This window comes from Drosophila erecta, unplaced genomic scaffold (genome assembly GCF_003286155.1).
Source record: "Drosophila erecta strain 14021-0224.00,06,07 unplaced genomic scaffold, DereRS2 tig00000307-arrow-arrow-pilon, whole genome shotgun sequence".
Lineage (NCBI taxonomy): Eukaryota > Metazoa > Arthropoda > Insecta > Diptera > Drosophilidae > Drosophila > Drosophila erecta.
Genome location: NW_020825221.1, coordinates 186,866 through 211,948, shown reverse-complemented (window position 1 = coordinate 211,948; position 25,083 = coordinate 186,866). Strand labels below are relative to the sequence as shown.

Sequence of the window (25,083 nt, the reverse complement as noted above, 5' to 3'; positions counted from 1 at the left end):
GATTTATTTAGGTTTAAACTAAATTGCACAGAATCAAAACACACGAACAAACAGGTAGTGTCATCAACTATCCGTTAGGATGGTTGGCACCAGTTACTATTTTAGGAAAACTTTTCATTCAAAACCTTTGGAAAAATAAAAATGATTTGGATCAAGAATTATCAACTAAAGATAAAAATGATTGTGAAAAATACAAAGAACATTTATTATTTTCAGAAAGTATCAGAATCCCAAGATGGATTAATTCAAATAATTAATCGACCATGAAGATCCATGGATTTGTTGACGCCTCCAAAAAAGCATATGTAGCAGTAGTCTATGCTAAAGTACTTTATTAATAAAATATTGTCACTAAATCCATTTTTAGACAGAAATGGGGTACTAAGAGTGGGAGGAAGATTTCAAAACTCTAATGCAGAATTTGAAGTTAAACATCCAATCATTTTAGAAAAATGTTACTTAACAAGCTTATTAATAAAAAATTCTCACATGAAAGCATTTCATGGAGGGATAAACCTTATGCAAAACTATATCCAACGAAAATATTAGATTTTCGGGTTGAAAAATTCGTTAAAAAAGTATGTAAGAGAAGGTAGCCATTTACTTTAAGATGCGATTCTCATTTCACCTATTTAAGTCGAAGATATTTATAATTAAAATTAGTTTAGTTATGCAAAAACGCACGAAGGATCTTTTAAAATAGTTGCATCATGCCCCAGCTGTCGATTTATGCGACTGATTCTATAAAGACCTCTCTCACTTTTGAATAAAATATCGTTAAATCTTATGGGGGTACGCATCTTCACATACTATTGTATGGCTCTGTATCAATTTCTACATACTCGCTTTCGATACCTTTACATAGGATAAAAATTTCCTTTTATTGCTCTATTAACTTAAAAAAAAAACTTCACGGAGGTGAATAACTGGTTTGGACTTTTCCGATTTTGTTATTTTTCTGTGATACAAAAATAAATTAATTCTGTTTAAAGAAAAAGTCATTCCGATTTGGAATATCAATTTATTTAATATTCCTTACAAGACGTCGAATTTTTGGAGCAGCCCTGCCCAACAGATGTATTTATGGCTTTTAGGTTTAGGATGCATTGAATTGGTTTACAACCCCAAAGTTGTAAACTGCAGTATCCAAAACATACATAAGCTCCCTTGGGGCTTTCGGACTTCATTAACGCTAACGTTTAAGCTTAAGGCAGTCGTCGGTTTAGTAAAGGACCTCCCCCCTAGAAAGGGAATTTATTTTTGTCAAAGGGAAGTTTCACCACCTCAAAAAATTCATAATATTCAAAATGTCCACAATGAATAAATATTTTAGCTTGACTCATGTTAGCAAATTTAATACCTTTAGGTAATAATCATATTTTTTTTTTTAATAAAAGTAGAACATAATAATAATTTTAAAGAACACTTTTGCTTTATAAATAAAAGATTTATTTCATTGCGTTTTTAGTTAGCAATTTACGAGAAAGAAATATAAACATATTTCTTAAAATATAATTATGAAAGAATATTTGTTTGCATAAACGTGTCATCGATATCATTACGAAATGTGGCACAGTTTTCCGCACTTCATTCTATAAGCTTATATGTCTACAATTAAAATGCATGTTACGATTAAATGTGAATTAAGATGAGTGCACTTTCGAATGTCAAGTAAATTAGGATGAAGAAACAATAATAGTAACTTCCTTAATGGCCTTCTTGCCAGGGTTTTCATTCTGACTGTTTGGGGATGGGGATCTGCCTATAGTGTTTGCAGGTTCCAGTTCAGTTTTTAATCGTTTAGAGTTGTTTATTTCATGTATTGCGTCTTCAGAAGCCACATTTGGTGACGCACATCTCTTGGGCGCACTGTGTTCAATTATACTATCTGAAACATTATCAGATGTCTTAAGTAACTTATCTTCAGTTTGATTTGGTTGAATGGCAGACTGTAGCTCTTGCAACTTTTTCTTAAACTGAACGATTACAGTAGTCATGTTGTCGCATCCAGTTCCATCACCCATTGTATTCGGAGCTAAACAGTTATCAAAAAGCTAAAGTTTTCAAGGGTTATTAACACATATATATGTTAACAGTATATATATTTACCTCTTCGCAAATCGTTGACAATTTCTTATTACCTTGTAATCTGCAACGTACAAACTCTACGACTTCCTCACTGGACATATAATTCCATATACCATCACAGGCCAGTACCATAAACTCGTCCTCTGGGGTGATAATTAGCTTCTTGATGTCAGGTAGGGCAGATATCATTTGTTCCTCAGCTGGAAGGCTTACATTCGTTTTATAGGCATGGTCTCCAAGGGCACGAGACAAATTGAGGCCACCATTTACGCGTCCATCAAGTGTGACACGACCTCCTGCCTTTATTATGCGCGAGGCTTCTTCCTCATCTTCGGGCTTGTGGTCGATACTCATTTCAATAGCCTGCCCACTGCGTGAAATAACACATCGCGAATCCCCTGCGTTTGCCACGTAAAGGTCCCGACCTTGCAACAAACATACAACTGCAGTGCATCCACTATCCTTTCCAGGTTCCTCAATCATATTTGCGCAAAAATTGTCATTAGCCATCTGATCTTCATCAGTCTCTTCTTCGTCACTATCCTCATTACCCTGCGGAAAAGTTAGTTTTATTTTAAGTATGTATTGCTTAGCTAATTATATTATGTTAGGGTTCTAATAACTTACATCTTCGTCACCCTCATCATCATTTTCTGTGCAGTCAGAGCTTTCGGATGAAGTATTAGGACTCTTGACAATGTCATTTTCTTCATAGTCCGCATCATCGTCTGTGAACTCATCCTCTTGGGAGCTGTTTATATTCTTTTCAGATTCTTCGCTGGTAGTTGAGTTTGTGACCTCGTTTTTCGAGGATGTTCCAGATTGATGTAATTCGGTCATGTCGTTAGAACCAATCGCGAATAATTTACTATTATTAGAAGTCACCAACGTTTGCTTAAAATCTGTTCCATTCGATCCCTCATTTTGGTCATTACTGAAATCATCTTTTAAAGCAGCGTTATTGGCGGATGAATTGTTGATACTGCTAGCGTTATTACTAGCCGTCCCAACCATAGGATTTACTACATTGCTCGGATAATGAGCATTAACTACACCATCGGCGGATAGCGCAGCTGCAGCCGCTGCTGCGGAAGTGGAAGAACCATCTGGCTTTGCAGAGGGGTCCATTACAGCTTTATTAGTAGCTTCGGCAGCTAACGCTGCAGCTCGGCGCCCGCGAAAATATGAAGAGTGCATTTCAAAATGTTCTTTGTGATCAGAATTCTTAAAATCCAAATTTTCTCTTTGCGGAAGTCCTTTGTATTTTTCCAAAACTTTATTTAGGGGCAAATTGCTTTCCTCTTGCAATTCAGCTAAATCTTCGTCTTCGTAATCTTCCGCTTCAGCATCAATGAAGTTATGTTCTCCAGCCAATATTTTTAGTATACCGACTATTGATGGATTAAGTAGTGTTTTGTCAAATCCCAGAAATGCTTCCTTGAGTGCCACTTCAAATTGTCCATCTTTATAGGATTCAAGGTTTTTAAGAAATTCTGGTAACTTGTCAGCACAATATTGCGCTACCTCAGCTCCACCGTGTCCATCATACACGGCAAAAAACGATGTATTGTTGTCAAAATTTAAAATAGAGTTATGTGCATCCTAAAACATGACAAAATCTTAATACACCATTATGACAGGAATCACATCTTAATTTACCTCTTGGCTGTTCCGCCATCCCTGCATAGAGCTAGCTCCAACGGCTAGCAAGTCATTAAACTGATCAGTGGAAGTTTTATCCGTTTTTGGATGGGACAAATAGGCACCCATATTGTACAACTTAAAACCTTTTCAAATTATTATAAGCGGTTAATAACTCAATTGTCACGCTTCGTCCTTTATCACAGAATTAGCGGTAAAATATCGATCCTTACCAAGCGAAGCGTTATGATCATAAATTTCTCAGTTTAGGCGGTACTTGCATACATTTACGGTAGATTTTATTTCGTTGTTACAAACACTAGTTCATTATAAGTTTGTTTTAAAAAAAATTGAGTTAACGTTGATTACTTAAAATGTAACTCAAGGTAAAAAGAAGTATGGACTTTGGGAAACTAACTAGATATTTTAACATAAATAACAATGAAATCGAGCTAAATTTATTTACGAAATCTTCACGCTTTGTATATAATCAAATCGGAAATTTTCTGTTTTCTATATAAATATATATATGTATCGAATAGCGGGAAAATGTAGATAAAATGTTGTCGCATTTCGCTTATATCCGTTAATATGGCGACGGCTGATTAGGGACAAAAACGGAATGGTTGAAAAAGGAACACGGAGGAGAAACGTTTTTCCCATATACTAATTTATCATGTTTTGATGTTTCCATTATTTCCTTTGGAAGTCATGTGTGAAAATGGTGTTTAATGCGATCTCTAATTAGGACTCTGGTGCCGCCATCTGGATGATCGGTGATGAAGAACGTGAACCGTGATGTGGAACGTGTAGTTATTGTAATAATTCGTGATGCGTTAAAAGAAACAAGTAAATAAGTCACTGCTTACGGCTGTTGACCCGTATTTCGAACATATATCTGCTGGCGAGGTGCGTTTCTGCTATCAACATGAGATCGATGTAGTTTTCGTTCAAATAAGGGTGTATGGTGTGAAACATCGTTTACATCCCACCGGGATTCTCATAACATACATACTTTTTTGGACTGCTGCGATGCAAACTTCTGAATCAATACATTTCTTGCAATGTGTTTTTCTTTAATGACATAATTCACCATAGTTTGCAACAATCCATTTTTCATAATTGTGGCAGTATTGCGACGACTGGACTCTTCAATTGGAACATAAAAGAACCTCTCCATGGAAAGGTCCAGGACTATGAACACCTTTGTATCTTAAATTTCTTCATGTTCATTAATTGAACAGGGATACAGGCTTCATGTGGTTATTCGATACTGCGTTGTAGTATCGCCTTTGAGGAATGAAATGATCCGACTGGTCGTTGCTAACAACGTTGGTTACGAAATAAGATCCTTCGAAGGCTGGATATAATTTGTGGGTTTCTCCGGACTGCTGATCATCAGGAAAAAGTACTGGTTGTTTTTTAATTCATTTTACATGTGGCATTTGTTCAGCTGGTCGATGTTAGCATTAAAAATCGAACTCTTGTAGTCGTAGTCACCCCTGATATTAGGGGCCGCCAAATCCGCAGCCAAAGCATTGCAGTCAGTTACCACCAGAAATCCCTAACGCCGTAAGAGCTTGAATAGAAGCTATGCTGTATTAGAATACAGACATGAAACTTCCATTGTTTTCTGTAGTAAAACTACGACGATCACTTACTGCTTGCATCCGTGTAAACTTCGTGAAGTCATTATGCATCCTAAAAAGCTAAAACTGGTTGCGATATTATAGTCTGATCTAGCTTTTCCCTATTCCGAATGGGAATTCGTTCTGTGGTCTTTCGTAGTTACTAATACATACAGAGGTGGTCAAGAGTATTTACACAACGAGCTTTTTTTCAAATGAATTCACATTGAAAAAAAAAACTCGTTGTGTAAATACTTTTGACCACCTCTGTATAGATTTTACTTTCCAAGCTTAATCTCTTTTGAATGTGTCTTATTACCCAAAATCTTTGCTTTGGTCTGCTGGATATAAAGTGGTCGTATTTCCTGTACCAACTCGTTTAGCAAAACCAGGTCATCGTCAATCGTTTTTTTATGGTATTTTTTGCAAAATTTCGTGATTTATTATGAGGGTATAATTACAGTAGCATTATTCAAAGTACTGGCCATCGTTATCTACAACTTTTTGCCATCTTTCTGGTAAAGTTCGAATACCGCGTCGAAAAAATTCTTTCGATTCGATGAATGAATCGATCCAATTTTTGGTCATGTCGTTGTTTTCGCAGTGCTGCGCCATGGATCGGAACAAATGATAATATGGCAGGTGGGGCAGAACTTCCCATTTCAGCGTTTCCAAATAAGTTGTCCAATGTCCGGTAAATATGGCGGGTGGGGCAGAACTTCCCATTTCAGCGTTTCCAAATAAGTTTTCACGACTTTCGCAACATGGGGTCTTTCATTGTTATGTAGCAAAATTACTTTATCGTGACGATCTTTATATTGTGCCCGCTTTTCCTGCAATGCTTCGTTCAAACGCATCAATTGTCGTCTGTATACGTCACCAGTGATGGTTTCACCCGGTTGAAGCAGTTCATAATAAATAACGCAGTTCATCCCACCAAATGCACAGTAAAATCTTCTGATGTCGATGCATGACCGGGTAAGCCCCACGATTTTCTGCGTTTCGGATTGTCATAGAGTACCCACTTTTCGTCGCCAGTGACTGTTCGATGCAAAAATCCCTTCCTCATCTGCCGTTGAAGAAGAATCTCACAGGTGGTTAAATGCCGTTGAATGTCCCTTGGCTTCAATTCATATGGAACCCACGTTCCCTATTTTTGTACCATTCCTATGGCTTTGAGGCGTTTTCCGACCGTCGAAAAGTCGACTCCAAGTGATGTGGACAACTACAGAAGTGTTTGGCACGGGTCTTCATCGAGCAACGCCACCAAATCTTCATCTTCGATTTTTCGGTTGTCCAGGACGTTCCTTGTCTTCCAATTCAAAATTTCCCACTTTTAAACCGCGCAATCTGCATGTTTGCTCAGCGAGAGCATATTCACCGTATACTTCCACTAAAAAAAAGATAACTTTCCGCGGCACTTTTCTTCATGTTAAAATAATGAAATAACACTCCCCGCAAAAACGATTTTTCAGACACAAACTTCGACATGTTTGATACTGCAAAACAATAGCTATGAACACAATAAGGCAATGTCATATAGTGGTGAAGATGCGCTATGTCAGTAGCTTCCAGGAGAGTATTTACATTTGTCTGTGTGACTATGAATATTTGGCTAGCGACATCTTTCGTAAAACGCTACGAATTAATAACAACATCTAGTAAATAAATCAACATAGCTTTTCTGGTTCTGGGGCTTCAACGGGTATTCTTGTCCAGAACGTGTCTCCAGAATTGGCATTTTATATCGCTTTCTAACCGTGACTGCATTGAGAGTTTTGCTGGCATAGCCAAACGCTAATTGGTAATGACGTCCCAAACTCGGCTTAGTCGTTTATACCTCGATGTTCATAGTAGTGCCAGTTTTATAAAGTAATTTGAATACGATTTCAATACCTCGCTCACCTGGTGGCGCTTGGATGTACTAACGTCAACGTTGTATTGAAGTATACATTTTATAAAGTTGCAACCATTATCGAGGCCCCATTAATTCTTGAGTTGGAATCCTTATATCACAGAATGTGCCATCGCGCACAGTTTAAATTCGTACGTTAACATCCTTAAGATACAATTTGCTTATAGACTCCTTTCATTAGACTATCGATTCACCAAATCCTAGTAAATGGTTTATGGATATTATCACGTCTTCTGATTGGCAGCAATATGTAGAAATACTCGCTAATCGTTTCGTTACCTTTTTAATTCCCATTGAGCATCAGGTGCGTTTGCAAAGCTTGGAAAATCTTGTAACAGGAAGCTCTTTAACTGACCCCACTTGTGATATTCATACTGTGCATTTACCCATTCCTTGGGAATGGTTGCTCAGCAAGACAAGACTGTTCCATTGGTCCAATCGTATATGGTTTGCAAGTGCTCGATATTCGTCCTTAACTGTTGTAATGTTATGTTGGCTTTTATAGGATCATAGTCATGCAGCAATTACATCCATTATGATGGTGAGAAAAAAAAGAGTACTCTACGGGTAACGGGTATTAGATTCGTTGAAAAGTAAGTAACAGGCGTTTCCAATAGGCGTTAACAATAACAATAGCCGAGTTGAATTGGCCATGTCAGTCTGCCCCTCCGTCTGTCTGTACGTCCGTATGAACGTCGAGATCTCAGGAACTATAAAAGCTACAAAGTTGAGATTAGGCATGCAGATTTCAAAGACGTAGACACAGCGCAAGTTTTTTAAATGATGTTGCCACGCCCACAAAGCGCACATGGGCGTGACACCAAAAATTTTGAAAAATATTAATTTTTTTATTTTCTTATTTTTTTTTGTGCAATTTTTATCGATATTCCAGAAAATTATGAAATTTCTCGTTCGCACATCAACTAGCTGAGTAACGGTTATCTGATAGTCGGAGAACTCGACTCCATTCTCTCTTGTTTAAAATGAAGCCTAATCAAGCATTTCATAATGCGGGAGTGGACTATTGTGGGCCATTCTACTCTAAGAGCAAAGGCTTACACTAGATTCGTTGCGTTTAGTGTTGCCTATAAAGTATGTTATTGATCGGGATACTTGTCCTGGGGATGACTACAAGATGAAATCGTTAATGCGCCAAACTAGTGATGGCTTGAACTGTTGCCTATAAAGTATGCTATTGAACGGGATACTTGTCTATACCCGTTACTCAGTTAGTGGAAGTGCAAACGATAAATTTCAAATTTTTTGGTATATTGTAGAAATTGAGGGAAAAAATAATTTAATACAAAATGGCATCAAAATTATTTAAAAGTGTGGGCGTTTTGTTTTGTGCGGTTTGTGGGCGTGGCAAAAAGTTTTTCTGTCAATATATAGAAATTTACAAGATCCATATATAGAAAAATAAAAAAATATCAAGTGTGGGCGTAGCAGATTTTGGCTGTTTGTGGGCGTTAAAGCGGGCGTGGCAACATTTGGACGTCAACGTCTAAGTCTCTGTAAGCTACGTGCTTAATCTCTACATTCTAGCTTTTGTAGTTCCTGAGATCGAGGCCTTCATTCGGACAGACGGACGCACTGACGGACAGACGGTTATGGCCAGATCGACTCGGCTATAAATCCTGATTAAGAATATATATACTTTATATGGTCGGAAACGTTTTCTTCTGCCTGTTAAAAACTTTTCAACGAATCTACTTTTCGGCCCTTTTACTCTACGAGTAACGGTTTTAAAAATGGAGCAGCATGAACAATTTTATTTAAATAAATCGAGCAAAAAAAAAATACACAACAAAAATAAATTAAAATATAAATTAAAATAAATAATAAAAATTTTTATAGTTATTTTTCTAGATGTCTTCAAAGCCCACTACCAGCACTAAGCTCAGCCAAATGGTTTTCTTCCTGATGGTAAATGAACCTAATAAGATCTAATTGATTTAATTTTAATATTAATAGCATTTTTATTTAATAGAAGGAGAATTGGCCGAGCTCAGCCAACGTGTTCGGGCCATGGAAAGCGATATGGAAGCAAACGCAATGCAGCTGGCGGAGACCACAAACCAAGTTGCGAAGATGACGGCTATGCTGTGGATGTGGCGTTCCCAGTCGCTTCGGATGAGGGCTTGTTAGCTTTAGAGATAAAAAGGGCTTAAAAAATCAGGGTCCAAATAACACGACTTAAGTAAAGTATTTATAGTCTAAATGATCGTTAAATGGATTCTGTTTTAATTTTTTTTTTCAGAGTGAAGCAATAACAGATCTCTTAAGGCGCAACAATTGCCCAAAACAATCAAGAGCGTTGGGGCCGAAGAGATCTTGTGTGCGCACAACATATACGGTCTTAACAGGAAAAAGTCTTTAAAAGCATTTCCAAAGTTCTTCTCTGTTTTGATTGGTATGTATATTTGTAATTTTGAAAATATACTATTTAAATATTTTTTTTACAGACAGCATAAGTTTGTTGGAAGGGCAGCAGGCAGCGGAGCAAGGCCTGGCCCACGCACTTAAATGCGTCAAAAATAACGCAAACAAAAAACTAAAAAAAATGTATATTAATTTAAAAAATAAATAAAAACTAAACTCAAACTTCTTTATTTACATTGATTTTTTCATTTTTTTTGTTTACATTGTTTTTCACACATGCCAGTGCGTGGGCCAAGATCTTCTCCGCTGGCTGCTGGACTTCTAATGTGCTTATGCTATCTGTAAAGAAATATATTTAAATAATATATCTGTAAAATTACAAATATACCTACCAACGATATCGGAAAAGAAATTGGGATATGTTGTTGTAGGCGCACAAGAGCGATCCCGTCAAAACGCACTTGATTACCTTGGGCAATGGTTACGCTTTAAAATATTGCTTCCATCTGAAAGAAAAAAATAAGAACACAGAATCAATTTCACGATTACTTAGACTATAAATACTTTACTTACGTAGCGTTCCTTTGACCCTGAGTTTATGTTCTGAAGCTACAGGGTTCTCTTCCGATGCGACTGGGAAACCCACTTCCATAGTCACACCCTTCGACTTCCCCTTAAAAAAAAACCTCCAACAAGGCCGTCATCCTTGCAACCTGGTTCGTGGTTTCTGCCAACTGCTTCTTGGTCTCCGCCAGCTGCTTCGTGTTTTTAATTAATAATTATAATTTTAATTTTTTATAATTTTATAATTATAATAAAACCAACATCATAATTACATTCCATTGTTTTTTTTTTTGTATATTTCATTCTTTATATGTATGTTACCTCTTAGCATTTCACATATCTTGCGCTTTACATATGATGTACATATATTTTATAGACTCTTCGAAAAATCATGTAGTTTGGAATGCAATCAGCTATGCTAATTTAACAATGCGAAACACTTACCGGTTTTATATAATATATTTCACGTTGAAAATTTTGTAAACACCACTTGTCAGGTTCTACAATTGAATGCAAATGCAAAAAGAAAGGGGTGACAGCAAACGAAACCGAAAATTCTGACTTGCGCGTGGCAGGATATTTCCGCACATAATTAAACACGGACGCATTGTCGTTGTCTATAGCGACCGTTTAATTTCTTACAAAATTTAACATCCTTCAATCAACAAATATAAATTAAATATAGACTTAAAATATGTAAATACCAATTATTAAAACGGTATTCAGAAGTCTATACACAGCGTTTTTTTCTTGACTCTGATTTTGTCTCCTCTCATCACTCACTCTCATTTTCGGTCACTGCTCTGAACTACTTCGAAAAAAAAAACAACAAATATGAACTGTGGGCATAGGCGGCGTTGATTTTTAAAGCCACGATAGAATTCGATTTGACTTCTGTGTTCGAAACTTTACTAGAAAAAGCCTTTGAGATTTGCTTTTGTTTTTTCGAACTCTCGCGAGGAAATTTTGCTGTCGAGGAATTTTGTTACTGAAGGTACACAAGTGCAAAAAAAAATTATTCTTTATTTAACACTAATTTTTATTGTTTTTAATTTATTTTAAGACTAAACAATAATTTCTTTATTAACTTATATCAGACCTAAGGCGTCATTCTGACGCTGCTGCTTCTCTGCCGAGTTTTTGTGCTCCATCGATGTCATTGGTCGTTGTCGTTGTCGCTGTCGCCGAAGGTGTTTCGCGCTGATCGGCATTGGCTGCCGGTTGATGAAATGTGATTCCTCGCTGTGGAGTTTCGAGGTGGCGTTTGGTGATTGGCTTCTTTGGCTGCGCTGACGCGGCGCTGGTCTTGCTCATTGGTCTCCAGAGATTTGCACGTTTGGCAATCGTGGCTTGGTGGCTCGTCAGCATAACTTCCCACAGGTTATTGACGTCTTGGTGTCACATGTACAGCGATGGTGCTTTATCGATCTCACTGTGACCTGGTTTGGAATGTGCAGACTCGGCTCACGTGGCTATCTGCACAAGTTGCACTTTTCATGTCCCACGGTTATTGACTTGGGAAAGCGCTAGATTGGCGAATTCCGGGCTTATCAATATGTAAAACAACAACGCCCTATGTCTGGGCGTGTGGCAATATTGTTGTTGTTATCTTGCGCGTGTGGCGTTGTTGTTGTTGGGACTTGACATGTCAGGCCTTAACTTTTCCCCCTTTAAGTGCGAACGTCCTCGGTCGCTACGTACAATAGGACTGGCTCTTGATTATGTGTTGCATTGGGAGGCAGGTTGGCGATAGTTACTTCGCGTCTTCTCGTTAGGATTCTAATCTGTTAAGATTAGTAGCAGAACTGTTAGCAGAGTAAGGCTCAATGTTCTATGTTTATGTATTCTCCTAGCTTCTTCAGTCTGAGTGTGTTACTTATGTTGAGCTCGTTGATCATCTGCAGATAGAGTACCTTGTCAACTTAATTTTGCTACGATACTAGTTGGAAGAGGGGAGCTTCTAGTTCCTAGTTCTGCCACAAAGATTTCTTCTGATCTGTATATAGATTTCCCGATCTTGACCGTAGAGTTCCGGTATTGGATAACGTATGATCCTCTCAACTCTACTACTTTCTCATCCATACATTCTTCATGCTCTGGGATATGTTGGTTATTAATTGTGATGCATTCTGGTTTCTCCATTTTAAGAAGCGCTGTTATGCAAGTATCGTTTCTTAGGTCTAGTATATTATCTAAGTTGCTAATTGTTTTTTCGTTGTTTTTGACAGGGGTTTAGTTTTTGATGTTTAATGTCGGCTATTGTTTAGTATTATTTGACCGCTCTAACTTCTTTTGTCCTACAGGAATCTTCGCTTATTGTTGGTAAACTTATAATGTAGATTAAATCTATACCATTTGAGGCTAGTTTTATTTCAGCAAATTCCAGTAATTCTTCAATATTGTAAAATATTCTGTTTTTTTTTTAGTTTGTTCTACTATACCTGTTTCTATTGCTGATAAAATAAAAGAATTTGCTGTATTTGATTTTGCCCATGTTATGGCATATAATATGTTTGTTACTTCTTCTTTGATAAGTTGTATTTTATATTTTAAACTATTGGCATGTTGGTTATTTTGTTTCATTGGAGCTTTGAATGTATTTTGAAATTGTGTTAGTAACGTTGTTGATTTATTATTCATTATTAATTAATAATAATTAATAATTAATTATTATTTATTAATCTGTTGATTGTGACCTGTCTATTATTATTTTCTAGCTGCTCATTGATTTTTCCTTGCAATACTTCGTGGTCGTGGTGGTCCGATAACATCGATCCTCGTTTAGCCCTATGAGAGGGTTTTAACCTCTGTAGGTCTCGTTTAATTCGCAGGGGCTCGTTGAGGAGATATGGGTGTAGGGGGTGGGATATGGGTAGGGATTTTAATTATTCTTCCACGGTGCTGTAAGTATCGTCTTACTTGGTGAGGTTGAACAAATGTATGATTTTGAAGGTGCCATCTTGTTTGGCTGCTGGTCCCGTGTCGATTGAAATGAGTTGCGAATTCAAATAGTCGAGGACCGTCGTCATCCCCAAACATGTTGGTAAAAAAAAACTGTAAGTTAAGTTCGTATATTATTTTTATGTATAGTCCTTCCTGACTGTGTTTCAACTGTTGAGTTTCTGTCCTCCGCGACAGTTTCCGTCCTATACCGAGGCGTCAATTTTGTTCCTAATCTTTTGTCTATTCTCACGTAAATAGTGTCCACTGTTTCCTATGCCCTCGGCTGTTCTTTATTTTGCTTATGGTAACCTAGGTCTGTCGTCTGTTTTTTTTGGATCCTGTCCTTAATTTCGTGTCTTTTTCCCTGTATCGTTTCTGGTTTGTCTTGTAGTGTACTTCTAAAGAATACGTCGATTGGTTTCTGAATGTATTGAATTATTGTATTCCTGTATTGCTCCAAAAAGGCATACCAAATGCTATTAGCATTTCTCTTAATGGGTCTTTAATATCCTCGGATGCATGTTCAGCTTCTGTTTTACTAAAGACGATTATATCGTCTATATAGACGTAGCAGATTTTATTCGTGTGTTCTCTCAAAATATCATCGAGCGCTCTTTGGAATATGGAGTGGGAGCTTTTGGGGCCGAATGGTAGTCTAGTAAATTCGTATTTACCACCATACACGGCAAATGCGGTTTTTTCTATATCGGACTCTTTCAGACGTATTTGTTGATTATTGTTGCCTAATTGGGCTATTATTCTTCCTATTTCGGGTATGGGATATCTATCGGACACGGTGACATTATTGATTTTCCTATAGACAATTACTAGTCGATAATTTTTTGGTTCGGACGGAGCGGATTTTTTTCGGAAAGACCCATACCGGGGCATTGTACGGTGACCGTGATGGTCTAATAATGCCCTCATCGAGCATCTCCTTGATTTGCCTCTCGACCTCTTTTCGGAGGGAGGCGGGGGAATGGATAGTGTTTCCCATAGACTGGGGTGTCCTCCCCTATTACCTTAGTAGTATAGGTAAGTTTTGTATCTGGGTCTGCAAATAACTCGCCATGCTGCTTGGCAAGCTGGCTCAAAGTTTCTTTTTGGGTTTCTGTCATATGGTCGGAATATATCCCTATAGAATTTACGGCTTGTACCGATAGTTGGTAAATTCTTTATTTATAACCCTTTTCTATGGTTAATATGTCGTCTATTACAGCTCCTGTATTCTTCATCGTGTCGTTCCCCAATATGCCATGGAATGTTTTGAGTAGAAAAAATATTATTGGTTTGTTCTTTAAATTGAATAAGTTTAGGGTGGTATGGTGGATAATTTTAATATTTCCGCCTACTGAATTCGCGAAAAATGGTGTTTTGTTTAGTTGTGGGCTTTTTACTAGTGCAGGTTGAATATAATTTTGGTTGGATCCAGTATTAGTGAAGGATCTACTTCCATTGGAACCGGTATGGGTTGCGGACGGGGTTTTGTCCCTGGGGACCGAAATATTGTGCCATCATGGGTGGTAGTTGGAATCGTGGAATTGGAGAGTTCACAAGATTTTTTTGAAGTGGTGATGGTACCTGGGGGTTTGGTTGATAGTATAGGTGTGGCTGAAAATTTTGCCTGGCCTGTACAGGCCGTGTTTGTGGGAAATTCGGTTTAGGTGGGAGTGGGGGTTGGCGTCCCATGTGAATATTTCTTGGGGTCTGGTCATTTCTGGTCCAATTTCTGGTTTTCCAAATAGACTGCACAGCCTCAAAGCCACCTATCTGATTGAGGATCAAGGAAAGTTGATGGTATACTGCTTGGTAAAATTCCTGAACGGACAGGTTTCCTTGCGATATTGAATACAATTGGTATTCCAAGTTTTTTTAGGTCTCTCTGTCCGCGTAGTTCGCGGTCAGGCATTTGGAGATAGCGTTCCAGTCAAGTGGAGGTACGATTCCAGAACCGCGTCTGAGTCACCCACTATTTTATTCCTAATCGCTAGAAGGATGCCATAATACTTGGGTATCAACGCATTTTTTCCATGAGTTGAATTCATTTTTTTAACCCGAAAAATCCCTTAAAATTCTGACTATATCTGGGAGATTATCTAAATCATCTAGTTTGTGCCTGAATTCTTGTCTGATAACTTGGTCCCGGAACCCCGTGAAATCCTTATTAGATTCAACGCTTCTTTGACCAACTGTCCTATCTCGCCACCCAGTATGTCCTTCACCGTCCTCTCTACGTCCTTTTGTGTAATTAGTCGAGCGTTAAGGGTGACATTTGAAGAGGATGAGGACCGCTCATGCTCTCCAGTTTAGCCAGTAATTCTTCGTCTGGCATGTTTTTGTATAGAGGAAGGGTAAAAATTTTTTCCAAATTTTTGCGGGATGGGTGAGATTGGTTAGGGGTCTTTTATTTTAAGTAAATTGAAGGGACGTTCAAGAATTTGATTGATTTTAGTTTAGTTGAATTATTTCTTAATTTATATTCGTTTTTTTTTTTTTTTTAGATTTTGAACATTATTGACGTTAAGACTTTAGATGGGTTATTACTTATTACTTTTTGGTTTTTTTTATCAAAGTTTGATTTGGTAAATTTCTTAAATTTTAGCTTACAGTAGTATTATCTTCGGCGTGTTCCCGCGCTGGTAAGGTTAGCAAGTTCCCGTTTGGAATCCTAATTAAATGTTTGGGTGCCAAACAAACACTCGCGCATTCGTAATTCGGGCAAGAGAAATAACGGCTCAAGGTGCACGATAGATAGATACCGCGATCACTTCTTTAGGACGGTGTTACAACTGTCTGGACTGCGAGGATCACGTTCATAGGCCCGTTATTTTACGAGGATCTTTTTATTTCGATTGTGCGACGCGAACTTTTAATCAGGTCCCTGTTTGGGCGCCAGTTAAAAGTTTTAATTAATTCTCGTTTAAAAAAAAATTATTCTTTATTTAACATTATGAGTTTTAAGACTAAACAATAATTGCCTAATTAACTAATATCAGACATAAGGCGTCATTCTGACGCTGCTGCTTCTCTGCCGAGTTTTTGTGCTCCATCGATGACATTGGTTGTTGTCGTTGTCGCTGTCGCCGAAGGTGCTTCGCAGGTGATCGGCATTGGCTGCCGGTTGATGAAATGTGATTCCTCGCTGTGGAGTTTCGAGGTGGCGTTTGGTGATTGGCTTCTTTGGCTGCGCTGACGCGGCGCTGGTCTTGCTCTGTGGTCTCCAGAGATTTGCACGTTTGGCAATCGTGGCTTGGTGGCTCGTCAGCATAACTTCCCACAGGTTATTGACGTCTTGGTGTCACATGTACAGCGATGGTGCTTTATCGATCTCACTGTGACCTGGTTTGGAATGTGCAGATTCGGCTCACGTGGCTATCTGCACAAGTTGCACTTTTCATGTCCCACGGTTATTGACTTGGGAAAGAGCAAGGTTAGCGAATTCCGGGTTTGTCAATATGTTGTTATTTCCCTATGTCTGCGCGTGTGGCAATATTGTTGTTTTTGTTTTCTTGCGCGTGTGGCGCTGTTGTTGTTATCTTGTGCGTGTGGCGTTGTTGTTGTTGGGTCTTGACATGTCAGGCCTTAACTTGTGTAATAACCCTGCAGTTCCATTCTCCGTCTTTAATGCAATACATTGTATCCGATAATACAATTAAAAAAAACTAACATTTTTTTAAAAGTATTATATATAAAGTTTATTCCTGCGTATAGATCTCTGGAAGCTGCATGCTTAATCTCAACATCCTAGCTTTTGTAGTTCCTGAGATCGAGGCGTTCATACCGACAGACGTTCAGAAGGGGGGACAGACTTACATGGCCAGATCGACACGGCTATTAATTCTGATTAAGAATATAGATACTTTATATGGTCAGAAACGTTTCCTTCTGCCTAATAAATACTTTTCAACGATACTACTATTCAGCCCTTTTACTCTACGAGTAACGGTTATAAAAATAAAAGAGGAGCTGCATGAAAAATTATATTTAAATAAATCGAGCACAAAAAAAAATGTTTTTTTTCCTGGTGGTAGATGAACCTAATCAAATCTAATTGATTTAATTATAATATTAATAGGAAATTAATTATTTATAATTTTGAAAATATACTATTTAAATATTTTTTGTTTTACAGACAGCATAAATTTGTTAGAAGTGCAGCAGGCAGTGGAGGGAGCCCTGGCCCACATTTTAACGAATCTATTACTCTACGAGTAACGAGAAACGAATCTAGTATCTCCTTTTACTCTACGAGTAAGGGGTATAAAAATTTACAAATTAACAATTGTGAGGTGGACATACTCGTATAGGTTCTGAAGAAAAAGTGTAGGTGAAACGATCGATACTCAATTTAAATCCAGAGCTGTGGAATGCTGTCAGATAGATAATGATCATTAAAAAAAGGAGGCTTTCCGCTCTGAAGAGAAAACGGGAGGCAAGACTGCGGTATTTAATTACATTTTTTTTGTAAGTGAGCCTAGAGCCTACATAATTTCTCATACATTTTAGCTAGTACGTTCTATAGCAAATGTCAAGGGCAAGGATCTAAAGCAAAGGGTTCTGGTTGCACGGCAGCACAAGTCAGGATCCGCACATCGAGCCACCAAAACTTGGCTCAATGTGTAAGGTGCATCACTTAGTCAAGGACTTTATACAGTTTATTTTATACAGTTTACCACTGATGAAGATGATGTCGACTGGAACTCCAGGCATGGACACCATAACCAAGACGCACTGTGTACTTTGGACAGACTCTTGAACTGTGAAGACACTTGACTGCAACGTTCCGTGGATCTTAGTCAAGTCGGCTGAGCAGGGCATTGGGAATCTGAGACACAATGGCAAACATTTGTTCTAGTGGACTGTGAAATGAATTAAGAAAATATGCCGTAAGAGTTTGAACTATTTATAGCACATCTTATATGTCTGTAAAGGTTTTCGAGTTACAATCGTTACCTGGTTCAGACCAAAGGGTTTTATCCGACATTGCTGTTTCGGAGTGACTGTCGTGAGAAGTTATTGCCAACTGCTAAGTCTATGAACTCCGGAGAGTTATTATCGATGCGGAGCATGTGGATAATTCTCGCCCGCTTACACATCAGCGAGTGCAGGAGTTTCTACTGACTCTGAACGATCAGCTGTTCTTTCTGGGGAACACGGGCGTCCGCCTGAAATGTGCGCCACACGAGAGCAGTGGCTTATCTCTCGGAGGACGAGACATTGATTCTAGAAGCGATAGGTACATGAGTATCTACGTACGGTATTCCGCAGTGACAAGTAGTGCGGGTACATCGAGCATACAACTTTACTATAATTAATACAAAACATACAAAACAGCCAACGAATCAATAAATAATAAAATTACAGCTAATAATACAAAACAACATTTAACAAGAAAATATTGCAACATTGCTTTAGTTCAATAAACTAAACACCCTCCGACCCAACTGAAGAACTGCAACATTGTAATACACTGTTCAGTTTAATAAACTAAACATCCGTTCAAAACTTCGCAAATGCCATTAACAGCGTCCGCAGTTTGTCCTGCGTGCGCACTTTCGGCCCTTGACGACAAATTGCTGACATTGCAGATCATGGTCAGTTCAAACCAGATCTGCAGAGCTCTCCGCGTCGCTGCTTAACACCCACAGCTAGCTTAGGGTATTCTAAGGTCTTTTCTGCTTAGTCACAATTTGGAGTTGAATAAACCACAACGAAATAAAGTTTCTGAGTTTTTAATTAAACGGAAATTAATTGGCGCCCGAAGACCATTGCGAGAAAAAAATGATTAAGTTCAGTTTGGTGCAAAAAATAAAAAGTTTTGTGCTACTCCACTGGCCCAAGAACAAAACCCGGTTGTAATTCGAAGTGGCTCTTTCCATTAATTTGGAAATCGGAGAGCAACACAGGATTTTGCTGATTTATCGCTGATCTACAAGTCCTGTCAGTTACGCCCGCAGGACATCCTCTATTTTGTGTGCGTCGCAGGACCCCAAGTAGGAAGCAAACAGGACAACATCCGGACCATCAGGAGGAGTAGCCGCATCATTCAAATAATGTAAGCTAGTGAGTAAGTCAAATAAACACACTAATCAAATAGAAAGTTCTAAGTGAAAACAACCCAAAATAAAGTTTAAGCAAAAACAAAGTGAAAGTAAGTGCTAAAAGAAAACAATAACTAGATAAAAAATCTTTCTAAAAAAAAATATATTAATACAAAATTTTCCACTATAACGAAATAAAAGGGCGTATAGCGATAACTAAATAAACTCCACCACCTAGTCTACAACTGAATAAATAAAAGAAAATCTTTAAATACAACAATTTTTCAACAAACCTTACCATCGAAGAAAATATTTAAGAGGAAACATTCTTAATACAAATTCCTTTTAGCACTAAACTTTCATAATAACTTTAAGTTAAATATAAACCAATGACCCGAAAACACACTCTATTTTTAAACAAATTTAAACACTAAATCAAACTTCATTTTTATCGATAAACATATTAGTTTAAGTGAAATCAAATATCAAACTTAACCAAATTCCCTAGCATCGACAAATTCCCTGACAAATTTCACTCGTATGGCTAATCAAAATAACCATATCAGGCCACCCGTTCTCAACTCAGAGCAGCCAGTTATACCAGCAGTAGGGAATATAGAACAACAGCTAATCGAAGAAAATTCACGCCATAGCCAAAGACAAAAATTATTTCAACAAAATAGAAACATGGAGCAAGAACAATAACAAACTATCATTCGTCAAGTTTTAGCCGAACAATTTCCAACTTTACTACTCAAAGCCCAGAATCCAACACATGACTTTACAAGTGCAGAAAACCAAGAAATTTTACCACAATTCCGAGCAAATTTAGCTGATCTTGATAAGATTCCTGACATAGTAAAAAGTCTTCGCGAATTTTCCGGCAATCCGTTCGAATTCAGTTCGTGGAAGAAGGGCATTGATCGAATACTAAAAACGTATGAACACACCGTAGGTACCCCAAAATATTTTGGAATTTTACATACTATTAGGAATAAAATTACCGGTAACGCAGACATAGCCCTCGAATCATACAATGTCCCCCTTAATTGGAATGCTATTTCCAAATGTCTTACACTACACTACGCCGACAAGAGAGACTTGGGTACACTTGAATATCAAATGACAATAATACCCCAAGCTGCAAATCAAACTGTTGAAGAATTCCACCAAGCAGTATACATACATTTATCCTTGATTTTAAATAAAATAGGCTAGTTGGAATTATGCGCCGAATCAGAACAACTTATGACCAAGCTGTATAGGGATAAAGCACTAGACACCTTTGTTCGAGGACTTCGTGGAGATTTGCCACGACTTCTGGGCATCAAAGAGCCCACTGACCTTCAGCCCTCCATTTGTGCTTGAAACTAGAAAATCATGCATATCGAACTAATCACAATTAAGGGACAGCCTATTGCACATAGAAATCTACCACCAAAGCCTACTACAGTTCCACCACATCTTCATAAAAACCAAAATTTTTAACAAAGACCAATGGTTCCACCAAAACATCCTTATGCCACGATCAGACCTAATAATAACATTGGACAGCCACCAACAAGACCATTCTTCCCCCAGACCGCACAAAATACTAACCCAAAATTTCTAATGTACCAACCAATACCACAGCCATTGGCTGCCAAGCCACAACCTAAACCAGAACCTATGGACATTGACAAAAGTATTCAAACAATACAAATAAATTATATGAATAGGCCCCCTCAGATAGAAGCAGGAAAAAGACCGCCAACACTAAATACAACACAAAACGACGCTTACAAAAGGCAAAGAAATTTTAACATTCAAACAAGCACAGACGAGCAAACAGACAATGACTATTCTAATAGCACACTTGACGAATATAAACAGTTAATTGCAAGCCAGGATGAACAACAAGACCAAGATGAAAGTTTGTCAGACTATACTGAACGTGTTGAGGAAAATGACCAAGAGTATCAACACGACTACATTTATCTAAATTTTTGAAAGTAACCGACTCCTCATTACCATATTTCCAATGCAAAGTGAGGAGTGGCCAAGTGCTTAACAAATAGAAAATTATATATTCAAATAGAAATTATATCCAGCCCAAATTCGTCCCAAATCCATTACAAAACAAAAATCCATTTCAAGCAGTCTCTGTAGGAGGCAACGTTAAAATAACCCATTAGAAGATGGCAACTTATTCAACACTATAGTTAAGTCTTTCCTTCTACCTACACTAAAGACGTTTGACGCTATACTGGGAAGCGACAGCCTAAAAGAATTAGGTGCTGTAATCGACATCAAACGCAAACTAATGTTACTAAAAAATGGTATGAGTGTCCCAATACAAGAAAAGAAATCTGAATCCAGGAACAGAACACCTGACAGAATCTCAAAAAACAAACTTAAGCCAACTTGTAAAAAAAATACCCCAACCTTTTTGCTGAGCCCAACGAAAAACTGACCACACCACTAGAGTCAAAGCAGAAATCCGCACAAACACAGATACTCCGGTTTATTCGAAATTTTACCCATTCCCATTTGCTTTAAAAGACGAAGTCAACAAAGAAATCAGTGAACTTTTAGAAAATGAAATAATTCGTCCGTCCCGTTCCCCCTACAATTCAACAGTGTGGAATGTACCAAAAAAACTAGACGCCTCAAATATAAAAAAATATAGAATGGTAATTGACTACCGAAAATTAAATAGCGTTACAATAGCAGACAAATACCCCATACCAGATATTAACACAGTATTAGCACAACAAGGCAATAACAAATTGTATTCCGTTCTTGACCTCAAGAGTGGATTTCACCAAATACAGTTAAAAGAGAGCGACATAGAAAAAACAGCATTCTCCACAAATAACGGAAAATACGAATTTACTATACAACCTTTTGGACTAAAAAACGCCTCGACGATATCCTTAGAGAACACATTGGTAAAATCTGTTACATTTACATTGACGACATAATAGTTTTTAGCCAGGACGAAGAAACACACTGTAAATACCTTGACTTAATTTTTGATACTTTAAATGCAGCTAATATAAAATGTCAACGAATGCGAATTTTTTAAAAACAAAGTAGAGTTTCTGGGATTTATTATATTCGATAAAGGAATATAAACAAATCCAACAAAAGTAGCAACAACATTGCTCAGAGGAGAAGACGGTCGTATTTCCAAATCAGCTTCAGCTAGAAAACCAATCCAAATCAACAGTGAAGCCATAGAGGCGTTCGAAAAAATCAAAAGAATCCTAATATCCGATGATGTCATTTTACAATATCCCGACTTTAATAAAGAATTGGTCCTAACTACAGATGCCTCAGACTATGCAATAGGAGCAGTACTTTCCCAAAACGATAGACCAATATCATTCATATCTAGAACCCTATCCGAAACAGAAGAAAATTATGAAACAGCCAAAAAGGAAATGTTAGCCATATGTTGGGCAGTAAAAACATTCAAAGGTTATTTGTATGGAGGGTCAAAGGTGAAAATCTATACAGACCATGAACCGCTTACGCACGATTTTAATTGGAAAGGAGGTATAGCAATTAGGAGATAGAAGACATACCTTGACGAATATAACAAACAACTTCTTTATAAACCAGGAAAGGAAAATGTAGTGGCAGATGCTCCCTCCAGGGCCCCTAATAGAAATCAAATAAATTCAATCTTTCAACACAACATAGCGCTCAATGCTCGAACCAAAATCTCATCCCTAGTATCGAGGTCCCGATTAACGCATTTAAAAACCAAATATGCATTCATAAAGAACATCTACCTGACTACAAATTTATACTCCTATTCCCCACATTCCATAGGCATATAATTTCACAACAAACACTTTCTGACGATGACCTACTAAAATTACTGCAAAAATACTTAAACCCAACAGTTATAAATGGAATTTATACGACAGAAGATTTAATGGGACAGATTCAAAAACTATATCCACAACATTTCCAATCCTTTAAAATTAGATTCACACAAACTAAAGTAATTGAACTAAATTCAGAAGCCGAACAAGACGGAAAAATACTACAAACCCGTAATAGAACTCACAGAAACGCTCAGGAGAATAAAATTCAAATAGCCCAAAAATTTTATTTCCCTAAAATGAAACAAAAAATAGGTATTTTCATAAAGCAATGTCAAGTATGCAAAGAAGTGAAATATGGTAGGCACCCACCTAATCCAGAAATAGCAGAAACGTAATTCCGGAATATCCGGGTCACACAATTCATATTGACATATTTTCGACAAAAAAAAAAAAAAATTAGTCCTGACAACAATCGATAAATTTTCCAAATTAGTTTGTTCAAAAATCATAAATTCAAAATCAATAGAAAATAGACTACGGCGTACCCAAATTTATAGTAATGGATAATGAAAAATCATTTAACTTAGCTAGCATTACCTTCATGTTAAAGGATCAATTAGGCATCGAAATTTACAAAGCTCCTCCCTATAAAAGTTCAGTTAACGGACAAATGGAAAGATTCCATTCCACTCTTCCCGAAACCATGAGATGTTTAAAAGCAAAACAGGTTCACCGAACATTTGAAGAACTATTAGACTGATCCGTTTATGAGTATAATTACTCAATACACTCCGTAGCAAAACAACGAACACTTGATATGCTTTTTGGCAGACACTTGACCCTGAACAGTATGAAAAAAGCAGACAAAATAACATAGAAAAACTTAAACAAAAACAAATGACAGATTTACAAAACCATATTAAAGAACGAAAAGAAATAATAACCTACCAACCAGGGCAAGTAATATTTGTCAATACAAAATACCAGACTAGGCTCCAAATTAACCCCCCATAATCATCCATAAACCTTATTCATATTATAAATATACAACAAATCGAAAACGAACATCTGAAAATACGCGAGCACACAGTTACTGACCTAAGAAATACCTTTACCACGAAATAGTCCAAGCACTCTCAGCATTAGGCACTCTTACTTCATCATTTTAAAATTGATAGGCCAGATCAATCAATTGGATTGGATCAGCCTGGAAATATATTATATTGCAGGAAACCCTGATCATGCCGACTTAGTAATGATCGAAAATAATCTAAACGACCTTATTTAAAATAATAACGATCAAATAATTATAAATAACGAACTACAGAACAGGATAAACAATTCAACTAAAGTTTCAAATATGTTGGCAAATTCAATAAAGCGTGACGATTCTTTTACTAATGAAATAGCGACAAGATTACAGAATCAGGTTAGATTAACGAAAGAAGAAATATTAAATGTCAAATACGTCATTCAATGGGCAAAACTAAATATTATAAACACATTACTTTTAAATGAAATAGAAATTGCAGAAGTTCGTAATATATTCCATAAAGGCAACTTAACCTTGTCCGTTGAAGAAATGTTCGAATTTGTCGATGTCTCGGTCCTCCACAATAAAAAATTAATTATTTATATTGTCAAAATCCCCGAACTAGAAAGAACAACATATCAAAACCTTTTCATCAAGCCTGTAATTAAAAATCATTCCATTGTACACCTAGAAACAAACGAAATATTCCAATATAAAGAACAAATGTTAAAAATACCAACAAATTATAAATTATCTAATAATCTAAAAATTTGTAATAAGAACAATATTGTAAACCTAAATAACACAAAATGTATTTTTAAGCTAGTTCAGGGAGAGGAATCATATCGAAGAAGTAGAAGAAATCGACAAGTGCATAATTCTACTTAATAATTTTAATAGCAATATAACCAATAATAATATAACTCAACATCTAATGGGCACATCTTAGTGCACTTTTGGAATGACAAAATTTACATAAAGGGTGTCTAAATATGTGATTAGACATGATAAGTAGACAAACTATAAATAT

General features: G+C 37.1%; 1 protein-coding gene and 1 long non-coding RNA gene across 5 annotated transcripts; one reads left to right on the top strand and one right to left on the bottom strand.

Annotated features, from left to right (window-relative positions):
• Nucleotides 1-1,426: 1,426 nt before the first annotated feature.
• LOC6541655 (probable protein phosphatase CG10417) lies at nucleotides 1,427-4,328 on the bottom strand. The gene is made up of 5 exons (XM_001970804.3): nucleotides 3,963-4,328; nucleotides 3,748-3,875; nucleotides 2,716-3,690; nucleotides 2,110-2,640; nucleotides 1,427-2,054 (listed from the first exon to the last, which is right to left on the bottom strand). Exons 2-5 carry the CDS (start codon nucleotides 3,856-3,858, stop codon nucleotides 1,677-1,679), a joined length of 1,995 nt encoding a protein of 664 aa, XP_001970840.1. The 5' UTR covers nucleotides 3,859-3,875; nucleotides 3,963-4,328; the 3' UTR covers nucleotides 1,427-1,676.
• Nucleotides 4,329-4,411: 83 nt separating this feature from the next.
• On the top strand, nucleotides 4,412-9,622 carry LOC26526532. 4 transcript variants are annotated; one of them, XR_003408236.1, is made up of 4 exons: nucleotides 4,412-4,638; nucleotides 7,577-7,813; nucleotides 9,130-9,198; nucleotides 9,263-9,622. It is a non-coding gene; the product is annotated as an uncharacterized LOC26526532 (long non-coding RNA). The 4 variants fall into 4 exon arrangements; XR_003408238.1 differs by lacking the exon at nucleotides 7,577-7,813 and having other exon boundaries at nucleotides 4,423-4,638; nucleotides 9,263-9,477; nucleotides 9,533-9,622; XR_003408237.1 differs by lacking the exon at nucleotides 7,577-7,813 and having other exon boundaries at nucleotides 4,424-4,638; nucleotides 9,263-9,472; nucleotides 9,533-9,622.
• Nucleotides 9,623-25,083: the final 15,461 nt, after the last annotated feature.

Coding starts and splice junctions, on each gene's coding strand:
- LOC6541655 (XM_001970804.3), bottom strand. CDS start 3,858: ATGGGTGCCTATTTGTCCCATCCAAAAACGGATAAAACTTCCACTGAT. Junction 2,641..2,715: donor ATGATGAGGGTGACGAAGAT/GTAAGTTATTAG, acceptor ACTTTTCCGCAG/GGTAATGAGGATAGTGACGA. Junction 2,055..2,109: donor TGTCAACGATTTGCGAAGAG/GTAAATATATAT, acceptor TGAAAACTTTAG/CTTTTTGATAACTGTTTAGC.